The sequence below is a fragment of the Suillus fuscotomentosus genome (assembly GCF_016647785.1).
Source record: "Suillus fuscotomentosus strain FC203 chromosome Unknown F5891scaffold_1, whole genome shotgun sequence".
Taxonomy (NCBI): domain Eukaryota; kingdom Fungi; phylum Basidiomycota; class Agaricomycetes; order Boletales; family Suillaceae; genus Suillus; species Suillus fuscotomentosus.
The window spans coordinates 475265-497180 of record NW_024539513.1 but is presented as its reverse complement, the minus strand read 5'-3'; the positions used below and the strand labels follow the sequence as shown (position 1 = coordinate 497180).

The window sequence follows — 21916 nt, the reverse complement described above, 5'->3', positions numbered from 1 at the left end:
TACGGTTGGAGCAGGACCCTTCTCAACAGGCCACGGTGCTTAGTCTTAAGAAACAGCTTAGACGCCAGCGGCGGAAGCTAGATGCTGAAGAAGCAACTCATCACGGTGGGTTCGATGGCCCTTCGATGTTGGGCTAGTGAAGAATTCAAATTTTCCCATACTTTACATACTGTCATATAACTACCGAAATACGCGAGCTGGCGAGACGATTCCCACCTCCTAGACTCTAGTAGTAGACTTACTTTTAGGTACATTTTTCGTTCGACTCGTCCACGAATGTATTTCGTGTGTTCATTCTTGGAAGTGCTTGAGGAGGCCATTGGGAATAAGCATGCAAAGGGAGCAGCACTAGTACACAGTTCGAAGTCCCTCGCACGTATGGGAGTCGACACATTGAAAACGTTAACATTCATCAGCTGACTACCGGAGCTGACTACTAAATATAGGTTGTGGACCCACTCTGACCACGCAACACAACCACCATCTTGAGCCACGAAGATCTTTTTCGATTCACCTCGGACAAACATTGCACATCTTGTAATTATTAATGTCTTTGCCTCCTCGTCTTCGTGGCCACAGTGTTGCACTTTTCGCCATGGAATCAACGCCTGAACCTGGCCTCGGAATGCCACATAATACCCTCAAACGAAATCGTTCACAGACCATCGATGCAATGCCAGAGGAGCTACCTGACCTTCCAAAGCTTACAGGGCATATTATTCTTGAAGTCTTCACTCACAGATCTCTCCGACTGGCGTGCAATGCACAGTTTCGTGACAACGAGCGATTGGCAGTCCTTGGCCACAATATTTTAGAGATGATGACAACGCAACTACTTTTCTTCCGAAAACCCAAGCTTACAGTGCATCAAATTGAGGTGAGTCGTATGTTTTCTGAATGTTCATGATAGCTTCTACTTTGGAGTAGGTACAACGAGCACAACTCTTGACTAACGAAACGATTGATATCTGGTCAAAACTGTACCGGATGCGAGAGGAGCTTCGTTATGACCCCAGGTGTCTACAATCCCTCCAGACTCCCGAGGTACTCACTTATTCCTCATGCACATCATTCAATTCTGATCCAGGTCCAGGAAGGGCGCCTAATATTCAATGCCTATCTGGGAGCCGTGTTCCTCGAGCACGGGCTCCAGACAGTGCACGAGTGGATAGGCGGCCTCCTTCGACTGTCCACTACGATACTGAACGACAATCACGATATGGATGTTGATATTGCCTCCATAACTTCGAAACCCTCGTCACCTGCTCCCACCTCAAAACGAATCAAAGTAGAGGAGCCTTCTGCTCCTCCACCACCGTTACCATCATTTCCTCCTCCACCAGTTTACCAACTGCCGTCACGTTTTTCGCCTCAGCAGCCGCCCCCACAAACACGATTCTCAGTACAACCACTGCCACCACCAATTATACACCCGCGGACCAATTTTTCGCAATTACCTCAACCTACCCATTATAATCCGTATTCAAGTTTGCGGCCACCTCTGGCTCGACCGCCGTCTCCCCCAAGGATCTCACCTCCAAATCCGTTGGCCCCTGCTCAACCTCACCTTGCATTCCTACCACTGTTCAATCAAACAGCTCATCAACGTGGTGTGAGCGTCAGTTACCCAGCGTCACTAGTGGGTCCTCCCCATGCCGGAAAATGGAACGTGACTTGCGTTGGTGAGCACGTGTAACGTCATCTTATATATTGAAATAGCGTTTAATAATTGATTGTGGGACTAGTTGATGGGATCGAGAAGGGTAAAGGATGCAGCGACACTAAGCAGCAAGCTAAAGAACAAGCTGCAAGACAGGCTTACTACGAGATGGGATGGGCACCTCGTAAGTGTGATCATTATCCTTGTTTGGTTGACGTTCGACCTTAGTTGCCATCTTTTTACAGGAGGTTAGCGCCATCAGATGCAGGGGTACTAGGCGTTTCTCATAGCAGTGCTATTCGGGCAAGTTCCAACCACGGACTCTTACCGGAGCATATGGCTGTGTGCCCGAACAGCACTATTATAAGATATATGACTTGTCTGACGTCCTGTGTTCCGGCAGTTTTGTAGGAACAGAGTGGCGAACAGGTATTGCTTCTTCTCCATAGTTTTTACTGTGGATGGACTACGCTAAATCAAGTACAGAGGGGTTATCTGTACGAGCATTACATAGTAGGGACCAACGTGACCACGGTGGATGGAGTCTAATTATTATCTTGTTCGCGTCAGGAAGTACGGAAGATACCGGCGGCTGACTGATAGCCCGAGGCATAGTAAGCGTGAGAAAGGATAACTGAATCAATCAGGGTCACGTGTTCTTGCGACATGATCTTTAAACTGGACAGCTTCTTTCGCGCTTACTGTTTTACTCGTCGTCCGTGACATCCGGAACGCTCTCTTCCTCATTGTCATGCACAATGGCGACGCATGCACCATCGGGATCATCGCCTAACATTCAGACTTTATCACTTGACTCATATAGCCAGTCAAATCATATTGACCTTACCCTAGATGACGATGAACCCAATTCTTCTGAGAGCGTTTTCAATTCTGGCAGCCTGAAGCGCCCAACAACCGATTATCATTCCCCTCCGCCCAGGCCGAGTATGTTCTATGATCCAGTGCATTCAGCTGAACACCAGCAATCTTATGCTAAATACTCTCTTCCAAATCAACTGCCGCTCGCGTATCATTCTCCTCCAATGAAGCCCAGCATATTTTCACCACTTGACCAGACATCCTTTAATTCGTCGCCGCCACCGCTTCACCTACAATCTTCCAGCTATCGTCCCGTTTTTGTTGGTCCATCGCAAGCACCACGGAATACGTCTACTCAACTGCCAATTACAGGCAGTGCTCGCACCTTACCCCCTCTTGTTCCAAGTCGACCATCTTCATCTGTTCCGCCTTCAAATCATCAGGTCATTGATCTCACCGACTCTCCATCACCTCCTCCTAGTCCTCGGCCTCGCCAACAGCCCATGTCTTCTGCGTTGCCGGATGATCTGCATCCCAAGACTCCAGTCTGCATAGGACAACTCACAGTCACCGCACTCGTTCTATACCCCGTGTCCTATTTGCAAGGCCAAGACTTACCTAATGAAATCGAGTGGGCAAACGTCCGCTTGCAGTATGAACACAATCCTCAGAGGGCAGGTGCAACTGAGACGATACATATCAAGACGCCTAGTAGCAAAACATTGTCGGGCGAACCTTCTCAAGGGGAGGCTTTTGGTGTGGTCGAACAAAAGGTTGCTACAGATCTCGGCCCCATGCTAGGTAAGGGCTTGATCCGCTTAGATGCAAAGGTGCGGCGTGGTTCGCCAAACGTAAGCAACATTCCTTTCTTCCTGACGAACCTCGCATTCGCTCATTCGCTCCGCCAAGCTTCCTATACTACCTCTCCAGATGCTGGTTTATACGCCGAAAGGCAATATCGCTGTGGTCGGCAGTTATCTGCAATCATGTGGTCTGATGCTTGACCACCCCTCTGGCCCATATGATATCTCGCGCCTCATGAACTATCACTATTGTAACCCGCATGCTCCACCACCAGGGGGGCATCGTTCTATGCTTCCTTCAAGATCCGGATATGCTGGTCCAGGAGGAAATAGCCCTCGTTGGAATGCCCCCATGGTTTCTGGCAAAACATTAGAAGTACAACGAAGCCAAATTGATGAGCTCTTTAAGAGTCTAAAAAGTGGAGACGAATTAGCAGAGACAGAGCCTAGTTAGTGTTGTGTTTGTTTTCTGTGGTCCTCGTCTTTATCTGACTGGCTTCGAAAGCTAATGACATAGGAACCACGTTGTATCCTCATCAAAAGAAGGCGGTCACTTTTTTACTCGAGCGGGAGCGGGAGAAACGCTGCGCAGACGGTCGTTACTCGTCATTGTGGCAGCCACGGAACGATCTTCATACCGGTCAATCATCATGGTTTCATATCGTTACGCAGAAAGAGGTCTTTCAAGAACCTCAAGAAGCCAAAGGTGCTATTCTCGCTGATGATGTCAGTTTGCCCTACGCCCTTTATCTCTACCCTATCTGACGAAATGTGCCTTGTCTCCCGATTAGATGGGTCTTGGCAAGACGATTACCTGCGTTTCCCTTATTGCAGCGACACTCGATTCAGCACATGCATTTGCTGCTACGCCTTTACCGCCTCCACCCGCGCCTCCTCCGGAGCGGAGTATGTTGGAGGATCCCTTGACTGCTGCTCACTTCGCAGGGAGTGTGTGGGGAATACCGGAGGTTGATTCGCCATCATTTTCCGTCAAGGGCAAAGGGAAGGCAGCAAAGGCCCAGGATAAGGCTGAAGCTGAATACGCTAGAGCATGTCGTATCAAAGCGAAAAGTAGGGCGACATTGATTATTTGCCCTCTTTCCACCGTGTCGAATTGGGAAGATCAGTTTCGCGAGCATTGGCGAGGAGAAGTTACTGTGGTCGGTGGCGGTGGGATGAGTTGTTCGGCCGCCACGTTGTCTTCCTTACAGAATAATTCCCCTCCATCTTCTCAGGCCGAGACCAAAGTGGAGACGAAGCCACCTCGTCGAAAACGCGAAGGTCGTCCTCTTCGTGTCTACGTATATCATGGAAATTCCCGACGACCAGACGCAGGATTCCTTGCAGACTTTGATGCTGTCATTACTACGTATGCGACCTTAGCATCAGAATACTCCAAGCAAAATCGGAAGATGGCGAATGTAGAAGCCGAGGATGACGACGATGGTAGCAGTGACGGGTACGGTGGGGTCGACGTTGACGAACGCGGTAATCAAGTACTCAAATTGCCGAAACAAAAACGAGCAGGAATGAAGAGGAAAAAATCTTGTTCGAGCTTTGGTGCGTCTGAGGCGTCTAGTGCTCTGCAGACTATACATTGGTTTCGTGTCGTGCTTGATGAAGCTCAGTACGTTCTTGCATAATTTTCTCGTGTATCACGATTAACACTGTTATATTCAGTTCGATTAAGGAAACCCAGACCGTTGGCAGTCGTGCCTCTTGCGATTTGATGGCAGACCGCCGATTATGCCTCACGGGGACTCCCGTTCAGAACAAGCTCGATGATGTGTATGCACTCATCAAGTTCCTGCGCTTGGAGCCTTTTGATGACAAGAACATCTGGACGGAGTTCATCGGCACTCCAGTCAAGTATGGGCAGTCGTTGGGTGTTGCACGTCTTCAGACGATCATGAAGTGCATTACCTTGAGGCGAACAAAGGAGTCAAAGGCTTCTGATGGCCGTCGAATACTCCATCTCCCCCCACGTCGCGATGAACTCCGGTATTTGAAATTTGATCCGCATGAGCAGACCATCTACGACCAATTCTTCTTGGAGTCTAAAGCCGAGTTCAACGAGCTTTCCAACAAAAATGAAGTCATGAAGAACTACGTTGGCATCCTCCAGAAAATTTTACGTCTTCGACAGATTTGCGACCACTTCGAGCTCGTGGAGGGTAAAGGACCACTAGGAGATATGCAGAACATGGACCTCACCAGCTACGAAGACATTGCCGCTGCCATTGGGAAGGAAGGTCTCAATCCTAGTCGTGCAGCTGCGATCGTTGCCTTGCTACGGGAGGCAGCTACAACTCAATGCGTTGAATGTGGAGAAGAGCTGTGTATGTCTTCTGATCAGCAGGGGCAGATGGACGTTGGTGTCATGGATATGGATGGTCCGTCGGCACCGAAGCGAGGAAGGAAGACTAAAGGTTCCGGTTCCCGTGCCCCTACGCGAGCTAGTAGTCCATCAGCACCGTCACTCGTCCTCACCCGCTGTCAGCATCTGTTTTGCCTGGGATGCTACCGTCAGTGTGTATGCCCAGGTTGGCCAGATGTTCCTACCGATATCCGTCGTTCTTGCTCGGCTTGCCAGACTGGTCTTTTACCACAAGATGCAGTTCGAGTCCGACCTGATTGCTCGCCAGTTGACTTCAGCGTCAAGAAAAAGCCAGCCAAGCGAGAAAAGCGAACCAAAGGTGTTGCACTTGAGAACTTCCATCCGTCCACCAAAGTCAAGGCCTTACTCGGGGACCTTATGCAATTCTCCCGGGCAAATCCACATTCTGTCAATTACGACCCCGATTCGATTGAGGTGGAAATGGTGGATAATGAAGGCAATAAACTCGATGATGGCGTAATCAAGACTGTTGTCTTGTATGTGTCTAATTCTCATTTAATGGATCTGACAGTTTATCTCTGTATTCTAGCTCCCAATGGACAACAATGCTAGATAAGTGTGTCATTACAATTTCGCAAAGTGGTGTGTTGGCTTACCCGAGTTTAGGATCGAAGACGCGTTGGAGACTGCTGGCATTCGCTATGATCGTCTCGATGGTACAATGAAACGTGATGACCGTACCCGTGCCATGGAAGCATTAAAACATGACCCTGGATGTGAAGTCCTTCTAGTCAGTTTGAAGGCCGGAGGAGTGGGTTTGAACTTGACTGCCGCCCAACGTGTGTACTTGATGGACCCATATTGGTAACTTCATCCTTATAATTCCTGTGATTCAAGTGTTGCTCAAGCTTTTCGCAGGAATCCCGCAGTCGAGAATCAAGCAGTGGACAGGATTGTGAGTCCTTTCACGTCTTTCGTTGCAGTCCACTTATCTCGTCATAGCATCGCTTAGGGCAGACACGCCCTGTAACAACGGTCAAGCTCATCATCGAGAATTCCATCGAAGATCGCCTTCTGGAAGTACAGCGCAAGAAGACCGAGCTGGCCAACATGACTCTGGGTCAGAACTTCAGCAAAGCCGACATGCTACAACGACGCATGGAAGAGCTGAATCAGCTTTTCGCAGCGTAACTTATCTAAACCTTTCATGTTTCTTTTTTTGGAACACTCTTGGAATACCTGTACTAATTTCCTACTCGTAACAAACTTCATGTAATCCCTAGAACACCTTGATTCACGAATCTCACTTCTCCGTTTTGGCCTGCCATCGATTCGAATTACTGCGATAGTGTTTACAACATGATATGTGTACATAGATAGATGGCGTTTAATTGGAAGATATCAGAAAGCAAAGTGTGCAGCGTTCTTTCTTCTTCCCAGGGCATATACGAAGATCTGACTTACAAATAGACCAACTGTTATTCCAATCGCCACTTCTATTATCCGTATGGCGAGCTGAAGTCCAGCTGAGTATTGCTGAGTAGACGATGTCTCATCAGAGGAGAGCAGGCCACCACCTTGACCGATACCAGACTGCTCGATATTAGTTGAATGCACAAACAAAGCATATTTCAGGCCGACCTACAGGGACAAGGAACAAGACACCGGTGACCATGGCCGTAAAAGCGGTTCCACGCATGACTCGCGAGTACACATTGCCCAAGATCCCAATGACCAAAGCCCCACAAGCTGAAATGATGTCGCTTTTGCCAGGAAGATAGTTATTTGAGAGTCGATTCGCGACGAAAGCACAGCACGCAAATAGGACCATAACCAGAAGCTGCCAGCTGCGCAATCTCTGCAAGTTAGACAAAGACGAGCAAAGAGAATACGCTGGGACGAGGAAGAAGAGCGTCCACCAGGGAAGTTCCTTTCTCCACCATGGCCAACTGGGCTCCCTGTAGCACCCTTTCAGGTCGGGTCAGTGTGAGTTGAAGCCTAAACGATCAAATCTAATACCATTAACGATATGGGGGTCATTGGTTTGAGCAAAACCGAAGATGGCACCTCCTGGGACGGGAGACGTGCCGTTCTGTGCGTGAAAAGTCCCGTGATATATTGTATATCTCTCTGCTTCGGTCTTATCTAAATTATGTCGGGCATGTTTGTTGAGTACAAGATAAAGATCGGAGCCTATCGTCAGGCCGAACCCCTGGTTGTGGATTTGAGAAGTGAAGCTACAAAACACAATTGCGAATAGGGCGTACCAGGAACAAAGTGTAGATGATCGCATAGACCATTCTTACGGATCCACATAGAACATTTCTAGAAGTGAGCTCTAGTGCACTGATGACTAGTAATACCTGAATTGTCGCAGTGAGTGGTGGATAGCACAAGTCAGCCACTTACGGATAGTAAATCCTGGGAGGATCAACACCACCCCAGCAGATGCTATGGCGTTGTAGCAGAACAACCTGCCTGGTATGGTGCCGAGTGCCCGAGCCACGAAAGACACGATGATGGCGATTGATATCCTAGTTAAACTGTCAAACTAAGCGAATACAAAGGAAGAAATCGTTTACTCGTAGACATTTGCGTACGTCGCGCTCTTTGTCGCGGTGCTGAGGCCTAGATATTGCAAGACGAAGGCACAAACTCCGCTGATGCCCATATCAATGACCGATCCCCCGAATGCAAGGACGCATATAGTAGAACCGCATACGAAGGCCAAAAAGCAGCGTACCAATAATGAATATATCGGGGGAGCGGAGAGTATGGAAGCCAATCGCCTGGTGCCTTCTTCGACGGTCATCTTGTCATGAAGAACCTTGCGATAGACAATATGGACTCCTTGCAACGCGGTAAGCGCAATCCGTCCATTCGCTTTCACGAAATGAGTCTCCACGGATGTCATGTCTTCATCACCAAATGTAACGATGATGATATTCGGTATATGGACGAATGAGGCTCTCGCATCAAGGATCTGGGAAGCAGTAGCCAACTGCGACTCGATCCGATGGGATGGAGCACCAAACGCGAGCAAGCACTTGGCGAGCTTGAGCATGAAAGCACGACGCTTATCAATATCTACACGAGACCGTCATTGGTTGGCAGGTATAATACTCTTCCGAGGCTCACCTTGAACGTGTTTTGTTATCGCGGAAGGCCGCTTGCTCTTGATCACGCTGGCACGAAGCTTGGCTCCCTGATAGAAGCTGTTTGGACCTCCCCCTCCCAAAGGCCGCTTGGGTTGCTTGGCTTCAGTGCTGGTATCCCCGCTGATCGAGGACCCCCTCGTTTTCCGGCTCGCCGGATTAGAGGTCTTCATATCACTAAAAATCTCTTCATCAAGCGCTTCTTGCGGACGTCGACCGAAAGGGACTAGCTTGTCCATGACGGAGCGCCTTCGCTTAGGTGGAGTTCTTCCGTCTTCCAATGCGCTGAAGGTACGGCTGATTTCGGCAGCAGCAACTTCCTCCCTGGCCTTGGTATGCTGAGATGAGGGAACTGACATCGCCTCATCAGTGGGCTGCCAAGTTGAGCTAGCAGTCGACTGCTGTGAGGATCGAGGTGAATCTCTCGCAAGGCCAATGCCAGCAAGATGGGGGAGTCGTTCATGACATACGGGTCGCCTGCGTGCTTCTGGAGTAACAGTGGGGTACATTATATACACGAAAAGTGGTTGTGAAGACCGTGCATCAGGGACTTCTGCATTTATACCTTCAGACATTCTGATCCAGTCCGATGGTCGTGAATGCACCCCACTCGAATTTCCATATCCCACATCTTACTTTCAATTCAGTCCAGCCTGAGCCGGGGATAGTTGTCCAAAAGCACACCGATCGATTCAGTAGCGATGAAAGAGCTATACAAGAATACTGGAAATATATATAACCACGCGAAAACAGATAGGAACTTACAATCGTACAACATATAGACAAAAACCTATAAAGAATCACGACAACCATAAAAACAGCACGTTGGTAGATCGTGAGAACCACTACCAGATCTGAGGGGCAGGAGGTAGGTAGTCAGCAGGCAGCAAAAATGCATCCATGCCTTGCTGGGAGAATGAGTTACCACCCAGGCTCTGATCAGAGATCCACACTGGAAGTTGTTCGTTCGATGTCATTTCAAAGCCACGCCAGATGTTGTCGACCTCGGCGGTCTGTTGCGGCATCATGCCCATTTGCATCTGCTGCACGGCTTCAGGACTCGAATATGCGATTTCATACTTGTGAGAAAAATTCTCAGGGCTCATGTGCACATTCTGTTGCATGTCAATCACCATAGACATGTTTCGAGGGGGTTCCCTAGGTATCTTGGGGGAGCGGGAGCTTGATGCCGCCTTGCGCCTCTTCGCTCTTTTCAGCATCAGCTGAAGCGTGATGGCATAACGCTTGCCAGGGACTGCCAAAGAAGCAGTTGATGTGTGTGTTTTGACAGTAAGGTACGACAGGACTCACTTTGAGACATTAAGCCAGCGAGACGTTCGACCTGCGACCGTATTTCTTGCATATCACAATCAGTCGGGCTGAGATGGCGTGAGTGCATTATTCACCGCTTGCATCGCGCGCAACTTACAAAAGACGTGCTAATCGCAGCAAGAACGACGCTGCAAATGTTGCAGTTGCATGTGTATAGTGAACGGCTATTTCATGTGAGCTTAGCATGCTGACAAGATAAAATAACAAGAGCCAACCATATTTCATGCCTTCGCTATACGACGGCGAGTTGACTGTGATTTCAAGGCCCTGGCGAGCAGTGCGTATTGAACGTATTGCCAATTCTCTTTGGGCGGCTGGCATCTTCTGAACATCCTCTGGACCATTAATACCACGTAAGGCAGTCGCATTGTGGAACAACTCTGCATGCAGTTGTTGGATCTGCAAACTTTGGCGGTAAAACGCTTGACGAAGAGTCAGGAGGGCAAGTGAGAGGTGGTTCCTGACAGTTGGATCGCACCTGCATCTTCATACTTCTGCGAAAAAGCATGGTCCCAAGTTTTATACCAATTTCGGAACTCGGAGTCAGCCTGTTGAATGACTCCAAAGGTGCCTTCATCGACAGGCCGTTCAAAAGGTGACAGCTTGTTGTGGACTCTTTCGCGGATAGCCATAAGCTCAACAGTCGAGACCAAGCGCATATCATCCTCAATTGCTAAAGGGTGCTGTAGAAGCAAACGGCATTGCCATATGCTTTCATCATCCTTTAAAATTGCTGGACGTCCTGTACCATAGGATAATCTTTGATATGCAATCAGTGAGCGGGAAATGTACTTGAAGCCGTCCGTAAACGCACTGATGCTCGAAGAGATACAGACAAAACCAAGTTCGGGATGCAACAACGAGGTCGCGGTCTTCCGAACCGTCAATGGTAGTTTTAGTTTTGTTTTGCATGCGCCTCAAAAGTTTTGGCCAAGCTTTGTGAAGTGCTAAAAAGAGTAAAACGCTCAGATATTCGTTTTTGCAGTGGATGTTTTTCTTACAAAGTTCCATGGCCATGCGAACTGCGTGACCGCCACTGAGCCAACCGTTATCCGACCACCCGGACACAAGAACTTTCATACGATTAATTCAATTTGGATGTCACAGAAAGCGCACTCACTCATCGCTTGCACAGCTTCTACGCGGCTTACCGGAGCAAACAACGTGGCGCACGAAATATTTTGGACTGCTTCCAAGCATCGGGTGTAAGTCTCGCTTGCGTTTCCTGATAGATAATAAGATAAGCTAATAATAAAATAATGTCAGCAAGTTACCTCCACCATCCCTCACGCGAGCAGCAACTGTGCAAATGGCGTCGACAGCGAACGGTGACCGTTCATGGAGCTGTTCGAATGTGTCCACCTGGCAATCGAATACTGGGAGAAAAGTGGAACATCCGGCATAAAATCTGTATAACGGCATTATTACGTAGCATGAAGGAGATAGGCTAGAAATAAAACCACATTCTGAACAGTTCACGGGCTTCTTGTTCTGAGATGATGTTCGTTGTGACAACTGCCCATTTGAATGTTGAGAATCAGTTGTACAAGTGGATAAGAAAACATTACCATCCGGGAACGTCAAACCACGGAAGGACCGATGACGGATCTTTCTCCTCTTCATTGGCCTAGATTTTCGCTCAGGAGATGGCGTTCTGGTTCTGCTCTGTGGTTCACTGCTTCCTTCGCCATTTTCCTATATGCGATAGGAGTTCACGCACAGTGGGTGTGCAACGGTAAAATCACTGACCTTGGCTGCTCGCTCAATAGCCACGTCGGCTAGACCTCTTAGAACTTCCCATGGCGCTACTAGGCCAGAAGCTGGTAGTTCTCCATTGTCATCATCAATATCTGTCGAGTCCGCACTGGTGGGATTGGACGAGGATGGAGCAGTGCGTTTAGATCCTGAAGGTGAATGCACATTGTGGACACGCTGCATTTGCCTTTGGTGATGTGATTCATGACGACCAGGTATAGATACTTGTGAGGTTGTACGACCGATCTCTTGCAACGTGGAAAATGGGGGTAAAACTTGCCCAGAAGGGGAATAACCGTATGATTGGGTCGGTGAAGTTGTATTTGTATTTGAGGGCGGAAGTTGTGGTGGGTGGTACTCTCCATGACCAGAAGGTTGGCCAACCGATACCAATGCACCATGGGATACAGAGTTCCTCGAATGACGCGGTGGGGCGTTTAACATCGGTGGAAGAGATCCATGGTTGAGGTTAGGATGATAGACTGTGGGGGTGGTAGGCCCTGCCTGTACGCTGTGAATGCTTGGTTCACCCACATGGGACCCATTTGGGCCAGAAGACATTGGGGAAGATCCCATGGATTGCATTGTTGGTGACTGTGTATTGTAGGGCGCTTGTGAGAACGTCGAGGGAGAGCGGTTATTATACGGCGTAGCGCCTCGAAGGTGGCCGACGATCTCGAGAAGAGTAGTCTGTATCGACGATTGAGTGAAACGTATCTCAGCAACATGAGCTTCTAGACTTCGTATACGCCTACGATGCTATGAGTAAAAAATCATGACAAGTCATAGAGCGAAGTTGACTGACTCAAGTCCTGCCTCGCCCGTGAGAGTTGCTTCTCTGGTAGGCTTTTCGAATAGACACTCGAGTCCTGCATGACGACAACGTCTACATGGTGGATTATCTGCACCCTCGCAGCGCATCTTCTGCTTCCGACAAGCATTCTGTTCATTTAATGGCATAAGTCAGCATGCATCGGGAACTTGGAAAGCCGGAGCGTGCTCACACAGGCGCCTGTATCGAGTCAGTAGGGAGATCTAATACATGAAGAACTTAATTGAACATACGGGGAACACGATTAAGGGTCTTCACGACTGGCTTGACATCCCGCTTGTCATTAGCCTTGTCAGAATCGTCATCATGCTTCTTGTGAAGCACAGAGTTAGCACTTGAGGCAGGATCCATGATTGATGTGTGCACTGGTGGAGTATTGTATAGGCTGATTTAATACCAGGACAGATAGAAAAAGCTTCCAGGTAAGAAACGATACCGAACCGAACACGTACGTTCAACGAAGACTACCTTGCCACATGCGACGTTGTTCAACTTCATCTACTGGTACGATATCGGCGCTGACAGCAAATAAAAATAAATAGCAAAAATCTAAATATAAAAGATAATTTTCGATACAAAATCAATTCTGTAAATGGACAAACCGTCCTTCGAAGAGGTTACTCCCCACGACCATGGCAGCCACATCTGATATCATCCCCATGCCACCCTACTAATTCCCTTTACTATCGTCGTTCCAATAACAATTGACTCATTGACCGTGCATCCTGCATCCATCATATCATTGAAATATCACTTTTCAGGTCAATCAGCTTAGTTTTCAAACGAACATGTCCGACTGCGGACACCAGGCTATAATTGGCCGCTTCTGATATCGTCGGAAATTCCCCCTCACGTATCTATGCAGTCAAGGCTGCGCCCTGCTCAACTTCGTTGAGTGGAGTGACCCTACTTGTGCTCCTCCCGAATTTGATACCCCTGGAATGCGGTGGTACCTAGCTTCTATCGGCTCCTACAGTGTCCAGCTAGATGTTCCGTAGCACTAGGCTGTTGTGGTGAAATCATACTCATTTCTGTGGTTCTTACCGCGGACGGTTTTCTCGTAACTTGTGAGAACTTTGACTCAATTTCAGAGGGCCTTTTCAAGTTCTGCCAGCAGTCGGTGAGTCCGAGGTTTTACCACAGGACCTTCTAGTTCGGAGCCAGTAATCGTTGGTTCATTTCCGATGTCAAGACTTCCATAAACCAAGCAGCGGATAATCGGGGTACCGCTAGAATCTTTCAAATGATGATTTTGTCGCTGACCCTATGGTGAGCCCTAGAAGATGGAGAACTTCCTCACAGTGCATGCTGGGGCCAATATAAGTACGTCATATTTATGTTGGGTATCAATAATAAGGTAAGTAATCAGTCATTATATGGCAGCTATACAGCGCCGATCGAGTACCAATGTAGGGGCCAGTCATACGTTCGAAAACACGTTGCTTTGTCATTTTTTGGGAGGATGAACAATGATTCGTCGCTGGAGGTTGCTCAGAATGAATGCTGCATCGATTTCCTTTGGTGTCATCTTGGCCATGGCCAAGACACAGGCGCGGGCAGCTTCTTGCTCGATGAACTGCGTATCGAGTTCCTCAGGTGACATTTCTGCCATCGTCGCTACATAGGCGTAGGCTTCTTGGTAATCGGTTTCTTTGTTGAGACCCCCTTGGTCTAGGGTACCTTGGATATCACTCGACTCGTGCTCGTGATCGTCGTGATCCGAATCGGTCGTATCAGCGGTACCATCGACGTTCATGTTCCAGAGGCATTGCGATGAGTTCCGTTGTAGTCTGGCCTCTTTGGCGCGCCGATTATTGAACCAATTGTAAACTTTCACGGCTGGACTATGCAGCCATTTGGTCAGTTCGCGTGGTCGCACTCTGTGAAAGCATCCAACTCACACATTGATCTCCTCAGCTAGTGATTTGATATCATCCTGCGTAGGGCGATTATTTTTGGCATAGTAAGGTTCCAGGATGTTAAGCTGTTCATGTGTCATATATTTCTTCTTGGGGGCGTTTTTGACCTTATAGGGAGAAGTACGATGAGATCTTTTGCTTTGAGAATTCATAGTGGTGACTCGAGTTTTGTTGGAAGAATTTGCCTGGCTGAAGATAATGGTACCAACCAGTTTCCTTCATGTAGGGTATATATACTATTGATCAAGCCTCCTGTGGATTGTGGCCCACCGCTTTGGAGATGTGGATATTGGACAGTCTATTGCTTAGTCCTCGCCATTCTGGGCAGAACAATGACCCACTGCTTTGTGGACTCTTTGGCTGCAGTTGAAAGGTCTAAGGGTGGATTACTATGACATAAAATTTGGCTTCGCATGCATGCGAGGACCTCGAGGCATGCTTGAGTTGAGTTCGCGGTTGAACTACTGCAACTAAAAGGGGCGATATTACATAAAGCCACGTATGCGATTCAACTCCGTGGCATTTGAGAATGTACGTGGCCGCAGTAGTGGTAGTGCTTCTGATCCTGATCAATCCATCTGGACTTGTGATACCAAGTATCATTTCTTCTGTCCGGTGCTTACAAGTCATTCCAATAACAGTTTGTGACCAAGATCATCGTCGACCGCCTGGCATTTGAAGTTTGGAGAGGAATTCATAATGTTGATGTCTATGGTGTCCCATCTGCTTTGGTGATGATATCTGTCGACTCATCATGACCATAAATACACTGACTATGCTTCCATTTCAGCGCGTGGTTCGCGTTCTTACTGCCATGCTATTCTACCTACAAGGCGCTCTCCTCTCCTTTGTCCGGTGACCTCCGGGGCCTTTCAATGTATTGGGCTGTAGTTGGAGCCTTTATTGCGATCGAGTCGACCATAGGCACATTCGTATCATGGTAAGTTTTCACTTTTTCAACATTATTCACTCCTACTACTTGGCGTTTAAGGTTGCCATTCTATTGGGAAACACGAACCCTTTTTTTGCTCTATCTATCTCTCCCGCAAATCCAGGTCCGTAGTCATCTCCCGTTGTCCTTATCTAGGTTTTCACGGGTAGACAGGGCTCGACCTACATTTACCAAACCTACCTTGAACCCTTCTGCTCCAAGAATGAGGCGGAGTTGGATTCCAGCATTGCTTCTGCTCAGAACAATGTCCTTGGTTTCCTTCAGTCGCGCATTTCTATGCTCATTGACCTTTTGTGGACCATCTTGAATCAGACTCTAACTAAACAACCTCAAGCTGCGAGGGAGGGTCAGCCTGAACAACAGCCCTACTCCTTCGAATCAGTGAAGGGGCTTTGGACAACTTATGGTCCTGCCGTTATGGGAGGATTATCAAAGTCTTTCACAAAACCTAGTTCCTCTCCCGACGCTGCTGCGAAGCAGGCTACGTATGCCAGTGGTGCTGGCGTCAATCATGACGATAGACAGGCTCCTGAGGCACTCTCAGAGTCCACTTAAAAGTTGATTTTTTTGAGGTATTTCTAGTCTATCAAACAAGGATTCTTTTTATCTCTTATCTTATCGTTTCAACAAGAATGGGTGGTATGTGTATAAGGTAGACAGTGCGTACTATACAATGTGCATCCAAAATGTCAGGTTCGTGATTAGTACTGCAAAATAAGTTATGATCCAAGCCTGTGGCGCCTAAAGGACGTCTCAACGTCGGCACGAGTATATTCCAGTGAGACGCCACTGTCTGCATAACATTGCGAGATCCGCCTGTTGAAGTTCTCTGTCATTCTTTGCAATTCCTCTTCACAAGTTTTCCACACGCCGACCATGACCGTGCCAGGAGCGATACCGCTGCTTTCTTCCTTTGTCGCCTTCTCTTCAGCTTCAGTAAAATGTTTCTCAACGCGCTTGAATAGGGCATCAATATGCTTGCGGATGTCTTTGCCATCGAACTCCTTGACGACTTTCTTTAGCGAGGATCTGTTGTAGTTGCTGTTCTTTGAGACTTCTGTCGGGGCAGTAGTCGTGAGCAACCGTTCAATGCCGTCGAAATAGTCCTGTGTAGAAGGCAAAATCAGAAAAGTGGTGATGAATAAGAATGAGGAAGTAACTGCGTACGATGATCTTTGTGAAAGGTCGTCTCAGGACAATCTTGACATAGGCGTTCAGGTTTTCATTGTAAATCGCCTCCGCTTGTTTCGGGAAGCCAGAAACCGAGCCTACATCCAGCTGAGACATTTCCGCAACAAAGTAGTGCATATTCTCTGCAAGCCGACCTTTAACAAACGATCGGAGGTGTATCAGCTCACTTACCAACGAGCAGCACATGGTAATTCAGCTGGCCCTTGTCTTCATCATCACCGTCTAGGGTAGCCATGTGCTTAAGACATTCAAACATGCTGTGCACGATCTTTTCATAAGCTAGATCAATATTGGCTCTGATCTCCAAACCATCCGCGCCAATTAGTTGCTGTTCAATACGACTGACATAGATCGGGAAGTATTTCACGAAATGAGCAACCCCTTTTCGCTTCTTGCTTGTGAGTTTAGTTTCCTCGATCATCTTGATCTGTTGATTCTGCAAACTTGTCGTGAGCAGCAGCAATTAATAATAGAAATAACGGCTTACGATATGACGATCGAAGGATCCCTTGAGCCTAGTGTGCTGCTTTTCCAGCATTTGCAGAAAGAACGCATTATCACGCTCATCCGCATCCTGCTACAAAGCGCTCCAAGCAAACTAGGACTCCGACCACCTGACTACCGGCGGAGTGAGCAAAACTTCTCCATGGGAAAATTATGCAATACGTACAGCGTATCTTTGGCAATAGCGGAGTCAATCCATTGCTTCAACTCGGCAGGTAAAAAGCCGAAAATTAAGTCCATGGCACCACGTGCGAGCTTCATGGTTGTTTGGCTCAAGCCTGCGCTTCGCGCAGCTTGTCGCCTGAAGTAATTGTCCAGCCCAGCATAATCAGCAAACGTAAGACCAGCATCATTGATTTGGAGGAAATCTGCAATGAAGTCTCCTTCCCGGTAGATTTGAGGGGCAATTTGCTCCAAAATAAGACCCAGAGCCTGATACTGTTGTGAGTCAAGACTAGCTGGATCAGACATAAGCGCACCTCTGGTGCACGATACTCGTCCATCTGCCTCTCCCTGTCTTTATTTCGATCTTTTCGTCCCTCGATAGGCGAACGGACAATGGTTCCAGCACGACGAATTGATGCCTTTTGACTGTTTTCATTAGCCGACCCAAAGTCTATCTCAATATGAGCCAAAAAAATGCTTGAAAAGGGTCGATCACAAACTCTGGTCAGCATCTTCGTCTGGTGTCTTCTTCAGCAATCCCGCGTAAATCGAGAGTAAATGCCCCATCTGTTTTTTGTGAAGTTCACTGGTGGCCGAGAAGTATGCCTTGAGATAAATCCGTCAATAGGAGTTGCAGGTACTGGAATTCCCTTACCCCACAAAATCTTGAATATACACTCTCATCCATCTCCTTCAAGTAGAGAAGCAGTCCTGCGTAACGACCGAGGTATGTCTCCATGCCTTGGTGACTCTTGATAACCGGGCGTCCTCGACCAGGCTTGGTAATCCCATTGTTCCCATCCAGGATAATTTCCGCCTACATACGGAATATAAGTATCATATTTATGGCCACAGATAAACAATTAACCTGTGCGACAGACATGATTGATAGATAGTCATAGATACGTTTACAGAACTGTGCATTGTGGGTCCTGTATTCGTCTAATCGCTCCATGGTAGCAGCCATGTCTGCGAACAATGAAACCTTGGGATCAAACGCCAAAAGATACAAACATACCAGTGTCTTGACCAGCTTGGAGAGCTTTATAAAGTTCTGTGGCCGCTGTCTCTAATTTATGTATCCCGGATGCCTTTTCAAGGGATTCCTGAGTGAGTGTCACCAGTACTTCACGGTCTACTTGGACAGTTTGCTGTCCTGGCATCAGTATAATGTGTGGTGGCAGATTCGGAAGAACGTACAAGGAGATTTTCGAGCTCGCTCAACAAAGCGCGTTGATTCTGTGTCTGAACCTGTAAGCCGCGCCGCTGAGATTGTATGAACGAGATATCGTCCCCGACGGCCTGTGGTCATATATTTTAGTGTGTGATGCAGCCGGTTTGATGACAAGGTCGTACGTTCAAATGAATTTTGTATGATGAAATCAAGCTGTCCATTGCGTCGACTTCAGTGATAGCTTCATCCAGGAAATTCATGACTAAAGCCACACGATCATCGGACTCCACGAAAGAGTGTACATTGGCCTAGAATATGAGTTAGTAATTAAGAAACATGAGGCTTCTCGGAAGCCTGGTTCACCTTCTCAAGGGCTATTAGCTCGTCTAGCAGACGGGCCTCGACCAAGTCTGCTGCCCCCTTTGCGTTCTTTTTCCCAAATAAGTCATCGCTGGCCCACTCAAATCCCTCTAACATCTCCTCTACACTCGCCATTGTAGCCTGTGAGGTCTCCTCTTCACCTACACTCCCATTATCTGGGTAATCTCCTGCTACAAGCCTGTCCAAAGCAGTTTGATTAAGAGGGTCAAAGAATGATACCCGATTGTTATGTTCCCGGCGAGGTTGCGGAGGTTCTGGGGTAGGTATGGATTTGCTTGAAGGCAGCTTTTGAGATCTTTGAGATCGAACAGAAATCGGGGACTCTGATCGAGGAAGCTGGGCAACTGCTGGGGTGGCTGAAAGCGGACTCGGCGCGTGGACAAATTCAGCAGAAGGGCGAGATGCAGCGAAAGGGTATATCTCTTTGGGAGTACGTAGAGGCGACGCAGAGAGAGGCGCACGAGTTGGTACAAGGTTTGCTGGCACACCATTCGACGAAGTGTTTTGTGGTGGTGTTGCATTGGATAGACGGCGAATAACTCGCGGTCGAAGTGAACTTGGTAGACCGGATGGAGCGATCTGCGGTTGCCCTTGTAGCTGAGAGGCTGGTGATGGGGAAGGGGGTCGGATTACGCCTAAATTAGAATTATTCTGAGGTGGATTACTAATATTGGAACCAGCAGGAGAAGGAGCACGGGATGGAGGTCTTGCAACTTGAGTGCGAGTAGGGAGCTCCGTACGCATACCTGGCTGTGGTGTTCCCGCTCGCGAAGTTGCAGCTTGTCGTCTCGCTGGCCCAGGAGTTACGTTCAAGTCAGTTTGCGGTGCTTGAGTGACCTGAGTTTCCGAGGATTCAGATGCTCCATTGGCTGGTAATAAGGGTCAATAGCAAGCGTGGGTGAGGACCCAGTCATCTTACCAGGACCTGGCTCGTTTTGTCGCACTCCGACCAGATGTAGTGTACCAGTGCCATTTGTGACGATGTAAAACAGTTTCACTGCCGCGGAAATGAAGTTTGCTTGATCAAGATGGTTTTCCGTCTGCCATTTATATGTACGAGCCAGTGTGATATTGAAGGATGCTGGCTGCGTAATTGTCAGGTGTGTGATTATGCTTATTCTATGTTTATACGTACATTCGAAACCTCTATACCACGCAACTCGGAGAGTTTCCATGTCTTCCCTACGGAGAATGAGCCATTTGTGTTCAGCTTCGACTTGTGAAGGAAACCAGTTCCATCGCTACCCTCTGAATAACTGTTGAAGTAACCCCAGAAGACAGATGATAATGACATACGTGACAGCAAGATATAGCGCGGCTTTTTCCCAGAATCTTCTCCTGCATCCTCCCATATCTTTATGTGACCAACATATGTCTCTTTAATCGCAGCACCTGAGTTGCGCTTATCGAATACTGAAGCGATTATGCGTTGTTTTGTGTGATCATGATCGGACATTGCTGCCAGAGTCCCCTCGTCTCTCTAAATTATTAATTGATTCGTGAAAGTGGTTGTTTGGTTTTATTGACTAAAGGCTTCAATAATCCAGAAAAGGACCACACATAAGAGAGTCAAGAAGGCGAGTTCCGGCTACCGACCACCCTTTACTATCGACTTCAGCCAAGAGTAAGGACGTCTGGTCCCCATAGACTTAGCCATAGCGGCATCTGTCATACAAGCAGTAGTCATTCCTTTCTCAAACATCAACGATCTGCCCTCCGAAACAATATCTGGTTTGGACCACTCCCCACAGCGGCACTACAATAAGAAGGTTTGTCTTACCTGCACCGAACGCCAGTGGATCAAGCGTCGGTATTTATTTCAGGCAGGTATCTCTTCATCTCTCTCTCGTAAATAACCGAGACAAGTTCATCCCTTATATCCCGTACACCATTGCAAACAGATCGCTGATGAACACATCACACACAGGCTCGTCTACAACAGCACTCTCAAATTCACCCACTCTGTCTTTCCGTGACAATCTTTCCTCCTTTGATGGTCAGGAAGATGGATCTGCAGTCAATAGTCCCGTCTCGTCATCCTCGTCGCGGGAACCGTCTCTAGATGTCTCAGCAGATGATGGCATGGATGTGGAGTCTGCGAACCCACCCATGGAGGCCCTCGTACTTTCAGAGGAGTCAGTTCCGCGACGTACTTTAAGGAAACGAGTCACGACGAGCAAGGGATCACCGCTGCGATTCAAGCCCGCTTCCGTTTCTGCTATCACATCACGTCATGGGGCTACTTCCGAAGACAATCTCAAGAAGAAAGCATATAAACAAGCATTTTTACAATCTGCCGCCCGTGCTCAAAGCGAGAGAGAAATTAGAGTGCGGGAACTGAAGAAACGCGCGTTGGCAATCACATCTACCGGAAAGACTCCCGCAACCTCACGCCAACGCCTCGTAATGCAGATGGTTTATGATGAGATCACCCCATACCCTGACGAAGCTTGGGTATCCCAGCTAGGGGTCATCATAAACAGGTTCGTTGTCAATGTCTCATTGTTGCCGTATTGCCTAATATTGCCATTCATAGGGAATATCACCAAGTTAAGAACTGGTTTTCCAATCAACGGCAGAAAGATGCTAGAGATTCGCGGCAACACACACCTCAGCCCGCTGCTCCTGCCAGTCTCGAGGCATCTTTATGCAAGATCACATGCGACGGACGTGATTTGCGTTTGCGCACTGCTGCACTGAATTCATGTAGGGCAGAAGATTGGTCCGATACCTTCTTTGATGAGGTGGTCATGATTTACAATTTCCGTCTTCTTGCAAAGCACAGTCAAGAAGAAGCGATGGCAGCTCTCGTTGAATCTGAGCCTGATGTGGCTATACCCTCATAGCCGACCACTGTCTATTACCTTTCATCATATATCATCCCTCACTCTTACTGTATGCAGCTGTAGTACTCAGACGCTTTCTGTACATTCTAA

The 21916-nt window shown here is 48.0% G+C and overlaps 8 protein-coding genes across 8 annotated transcripts; 4 read left to right on the top strand and 4 right to left on the bottom strand.

Annotated features, from left to right (window-relative positions):
• Window positions 1-457: 457 nt before the first annotated feature.
• F5891DRAFT_992366 (uncharacterized protein) lies at window positions 458-2283 on the top strand. The gene is made up of 5 exons (XM_041378174.1): window positions 458-877; window positions 928-1044; window positions 1094-1682; window positions 1746-1844; window positions 1906-2283. The coding sequence occupies exons 1-5, from the start codon at window positions 548-550 to the stop codon at window positions 1911-1913; spliced, it is 1143 nt and encodes a 380-aa protein (XP_041233850.1). The 5' UTR covers window positions 458-547; the 3' UTR covers window positions 1914-2283.
• F5891DRAFT_992362 (SNF2 family N-terminal domain-containing protein) lies at window positions 2284-7039 on the top strand. The gene is made up of 9 exons (XM_041378173.1): window positions 2284-3330; window positions 3389-3731; window positions 3788-4008; window positions 4074-4909; window positions 4963-6156; window positions 6210-6236; window positions 6287-6484; window positions 6539-6575; window positions 6623-7039. Exons 1-9 carry the CDS (start codon window positions 2419-2421, stop codon window positions 6809-6811), a joined length of 3957 nt encoding a protein of 1318 aa, XP_041233849.1. The 5' UTR covers window positions 2284-2418; the 3' UTR covers window positions 6812-7039.
• On the bottom strand, window positions 6620-8708 carry F5891DRAFT_1204907 (DUF1212-domain-containing protein). The gene is made up of 6 exons (XM_041369013.1): window positions 8203-8708; window positions 8030-8154; window positions 7888-7973; window positions 7640-7832; window positions 7266-7588; window positions 6620-7213 (listed from the first exon to the last, which is right to left on the bottom strand). Exons 1-6 carry the CDS (start codon window positions 8682-8684, stop codon window positions 7022-7024), a joined length of 1401 nt encoding a protein of 466 aa, XP_041233848.1. The 5' UTR covers window positions 8685-8708; the 3' UTR covers window positions 6620-7021.
• A 732-nt stretch (window positions 8709-9440) lies between these two features.
• Window positions 9441-13216, bottom strand: F5891DRAFT_992355 (uncharacterized protein). Its single transcript, XM_041378172.1, has 15 exons — window positions 12928-13216; window positions 12867-12874; window positions 12668-12804; window positions 11857-12613; window positions 11676-11802; window positions 11571-11622; window positions 11382-11515; window positions 11228-11332; window positions 11109-11180; window positions 10922-11054; window positions 10586-10866; window positions 10323-10529; window positions 10205-10271; window positions 10087-10154; window positions 9441-10030 (listed from the first exon to the last, which is right to left on the bottom strand). Exons 1-15 carry the CDS (start codon window positions 13043-13045, stop codon window positions 9621-9623), a joined length of 2676 nt encoding a protein of 891 aa, XP_041233847.1. The 5' UTR covers window positions 13046-13216; the 3' UTR covers window positions 9441-9620.
• Window positions 13217-14141: 925 nt separating this feature from the next.
• F5891DRAFT_1179780 (uncharacterized protein) lies at window positions 14142-14765 on the bottom strand (the record flags this gene model as incomplete). Its single annotated transcript, XM_041365829.1, has 2 exons — window positions 14142-14538; window positions 14596-14765. The coding sequence occupies 2 exons, from the start codon at window positions 14763-14765 to the stop codon at window positions 14142-14144; spliced, it is 567 nt and encodes a 188-aa protein (XP_041233846.1).
• Window positions 14766-15180: 415 nt separating this feature from the next.
• F5891DRAFT_992351 (TB2/DP1, HVA22 family-domain-containing protein) lies at window positions 15181-16285 on the top strand. The gene is made up of 4 exons (XM_041378171.1): window positions 15181-15344; window positions 15404-15553; window positions 15605-15668; window positions 15719-16285. Exons 1-4 carry the CDS (start codon window positions 15313-15315, stop codon window positions 16118-16120), a joined length of 648 nt encoding a protein of 215 aa, XP_041233845.1. The 5' UTR covers window positions 15181-15312; the 3' UTR covers window positions 16121-16285.
• F5891DRAFT_1160417 (exocyst complex component Sec3-domain-containing protein) lies at window positions 16285-20462 on the bottom strand (the record flags this gene model as incomplete). Its single annotated transcript, XM_041365227.1, is given in 17 exon segments — window positions 16285-16671; window positions 16733-16878; window positions 16928-17192; window positions 17244-17318; window positions 17338-17374; window positions 17427-17692; window positions 17740-17876; window positions 17926-18031; window positions 18081-18242; window positions 18294-18394; window positions 18444-18576; window positions 18626-18727; window positions 18782-18907; window positions 18963-19849; window positions 19900-20065; window positions 20116-20228; window positions 20277-20462. The coding sequence occupies 17 exon segments, from the start codon at window positions 20434-20436 to the stop codon at window positions 16285-16287; spliced, it is 3369 nt and encodes a 1122-aa protein (XP_041233844.1). The 5' UTR covers window positions 20437-20462.
• Window positions 20463-21089: 627 nt separating this feature from the next.
• Window positions 21090-21826, top strand: F5891DRAFT_937519 (uncharacterized protein; the record flags this gene model as incomplete). The annotated part of the gene is made up of 2 exons (XM_041374103.1): window positions 21090-21463; window positions 21517-21826. 2 exons carry the CDS (start codon window positions 21090-21092, stop codon window positions 21824-21826), a joined length of 684 nt encoding a protein of 227 aa, XP_041233843.1.
• Between the last annotated feature and the right edge of the window lie 90 nt (window positions 21827-21916).

Excerpts from the sequence above, each read along its gene's own strand:
- F5891DRAFT_992362 (XM_041378173.1), top strand. The coding sequence starts at position 2,419 with ATGGCGACGCATGCACCATCGGGATCATCGCCTAACATTCAGACTTTA. Across the intron at positions 6,485-6,538 it reads TACTTGATGGACCCATATTG|GAATCCCGCAGTCGAGAATC; the intron begins GTAACTTCATCC and ends AGCTTTTCGCAG. Across the intron at positions 6,576-6,622 it reads ATCAAGCAGTGGACAGGATT|CATCGCTTAGGGCAGACACG; the intron begins GTGAGTCCTTTC and ends ATCTCGTCATAG.
- F5891DRAFT_992351 (XM_041378171.1), top strand. The coding sequence starts at position 15,313 with ATGTTGATGTCTATGGTGTCCCATCTGCTTTG. Across the intron at positions 15,554-15,604 it reads ATAGGCACATTCGTATCATG|GTTGCCATTCTATTGGGAAA; the intron begins GTAAGTTTTCAC and ends TTGGCGTTTAAG. Across the intron at positions 15,669-15,718 it reads TATCTCTCCCGCAAATCCAG|GGCTCGACCTACATTTACCA; the intron begins GTCCGTAGTCAT and ends ACGGGTAGACAG.
- F5891DRAFT_1204907 (XM_041369013.1), bottom strand. The coding sequence starts at position 8,684 with ATGCTCAAGCTCGCCAAGTGCTTGCTCGCGTTTGGTGCTCCATCCCAT. Across the intron at positions 8,155-8,202 it reads ACGTACGCAAATGTCTACGA|GATATCAATCGCCATCATCG; the intron begins GTAAACGATTTC and ends CAGTTTAACTAG. Across the intron at positions 7,833-7,887 it reads TCATCTACACTTTGTTCCTG|GGGTTCGGCCTGACGATAGG; the intron begins GTACGCCCTATT and ends ATCCACAACCAG.
- F5891DRAFT_992366 (XM_041378174.1), top strand. The coding sequence starts at position 548 with ATGTCTTTGCCTCCTCGTCTTCGTGGCCACAGTGTTGCACTTTTCGCC. Across the intron at positions 1,045-1,093 it reads AATCCCTCCAGACTCCCGAG|GAAGGGCGCCTAATATTCAA; the intron begins GTACTCACTTAT and ends ATCCAGGTCCAG. Across the intron at positions 1,683-1,745 it reads ATGGAACGTGACTTGCGTTG|TTGATGGGATCGAGAAGGGT; the intron begins GTGAGCACGTGT and ends TTGTGGGACTAG.
- F5891DRAFT_992355 (XM_041378172.1), bottom strand. The coding sequence starts at position 13,045 with ATGGATCCTGCCTCAAGTGCTAACTCTGTGCTTCACAAGAAGCATGAT. Across the intron at positions 11,623-11,675 it reads TGGTTTGACGTTCCCGGATG|TTGTCACAACGAACATCATC; the intron begins GTAATGTTTTCT and ends TCAAATGGGCAG. Across the intron at positions 10,867-10,921 it reads CTGTATCTCTTCGAGCATCA|ATTATCCTATGGTACAGGAC; the intron begins GTGCGTTTACGG and ends TGCATATCAAAG.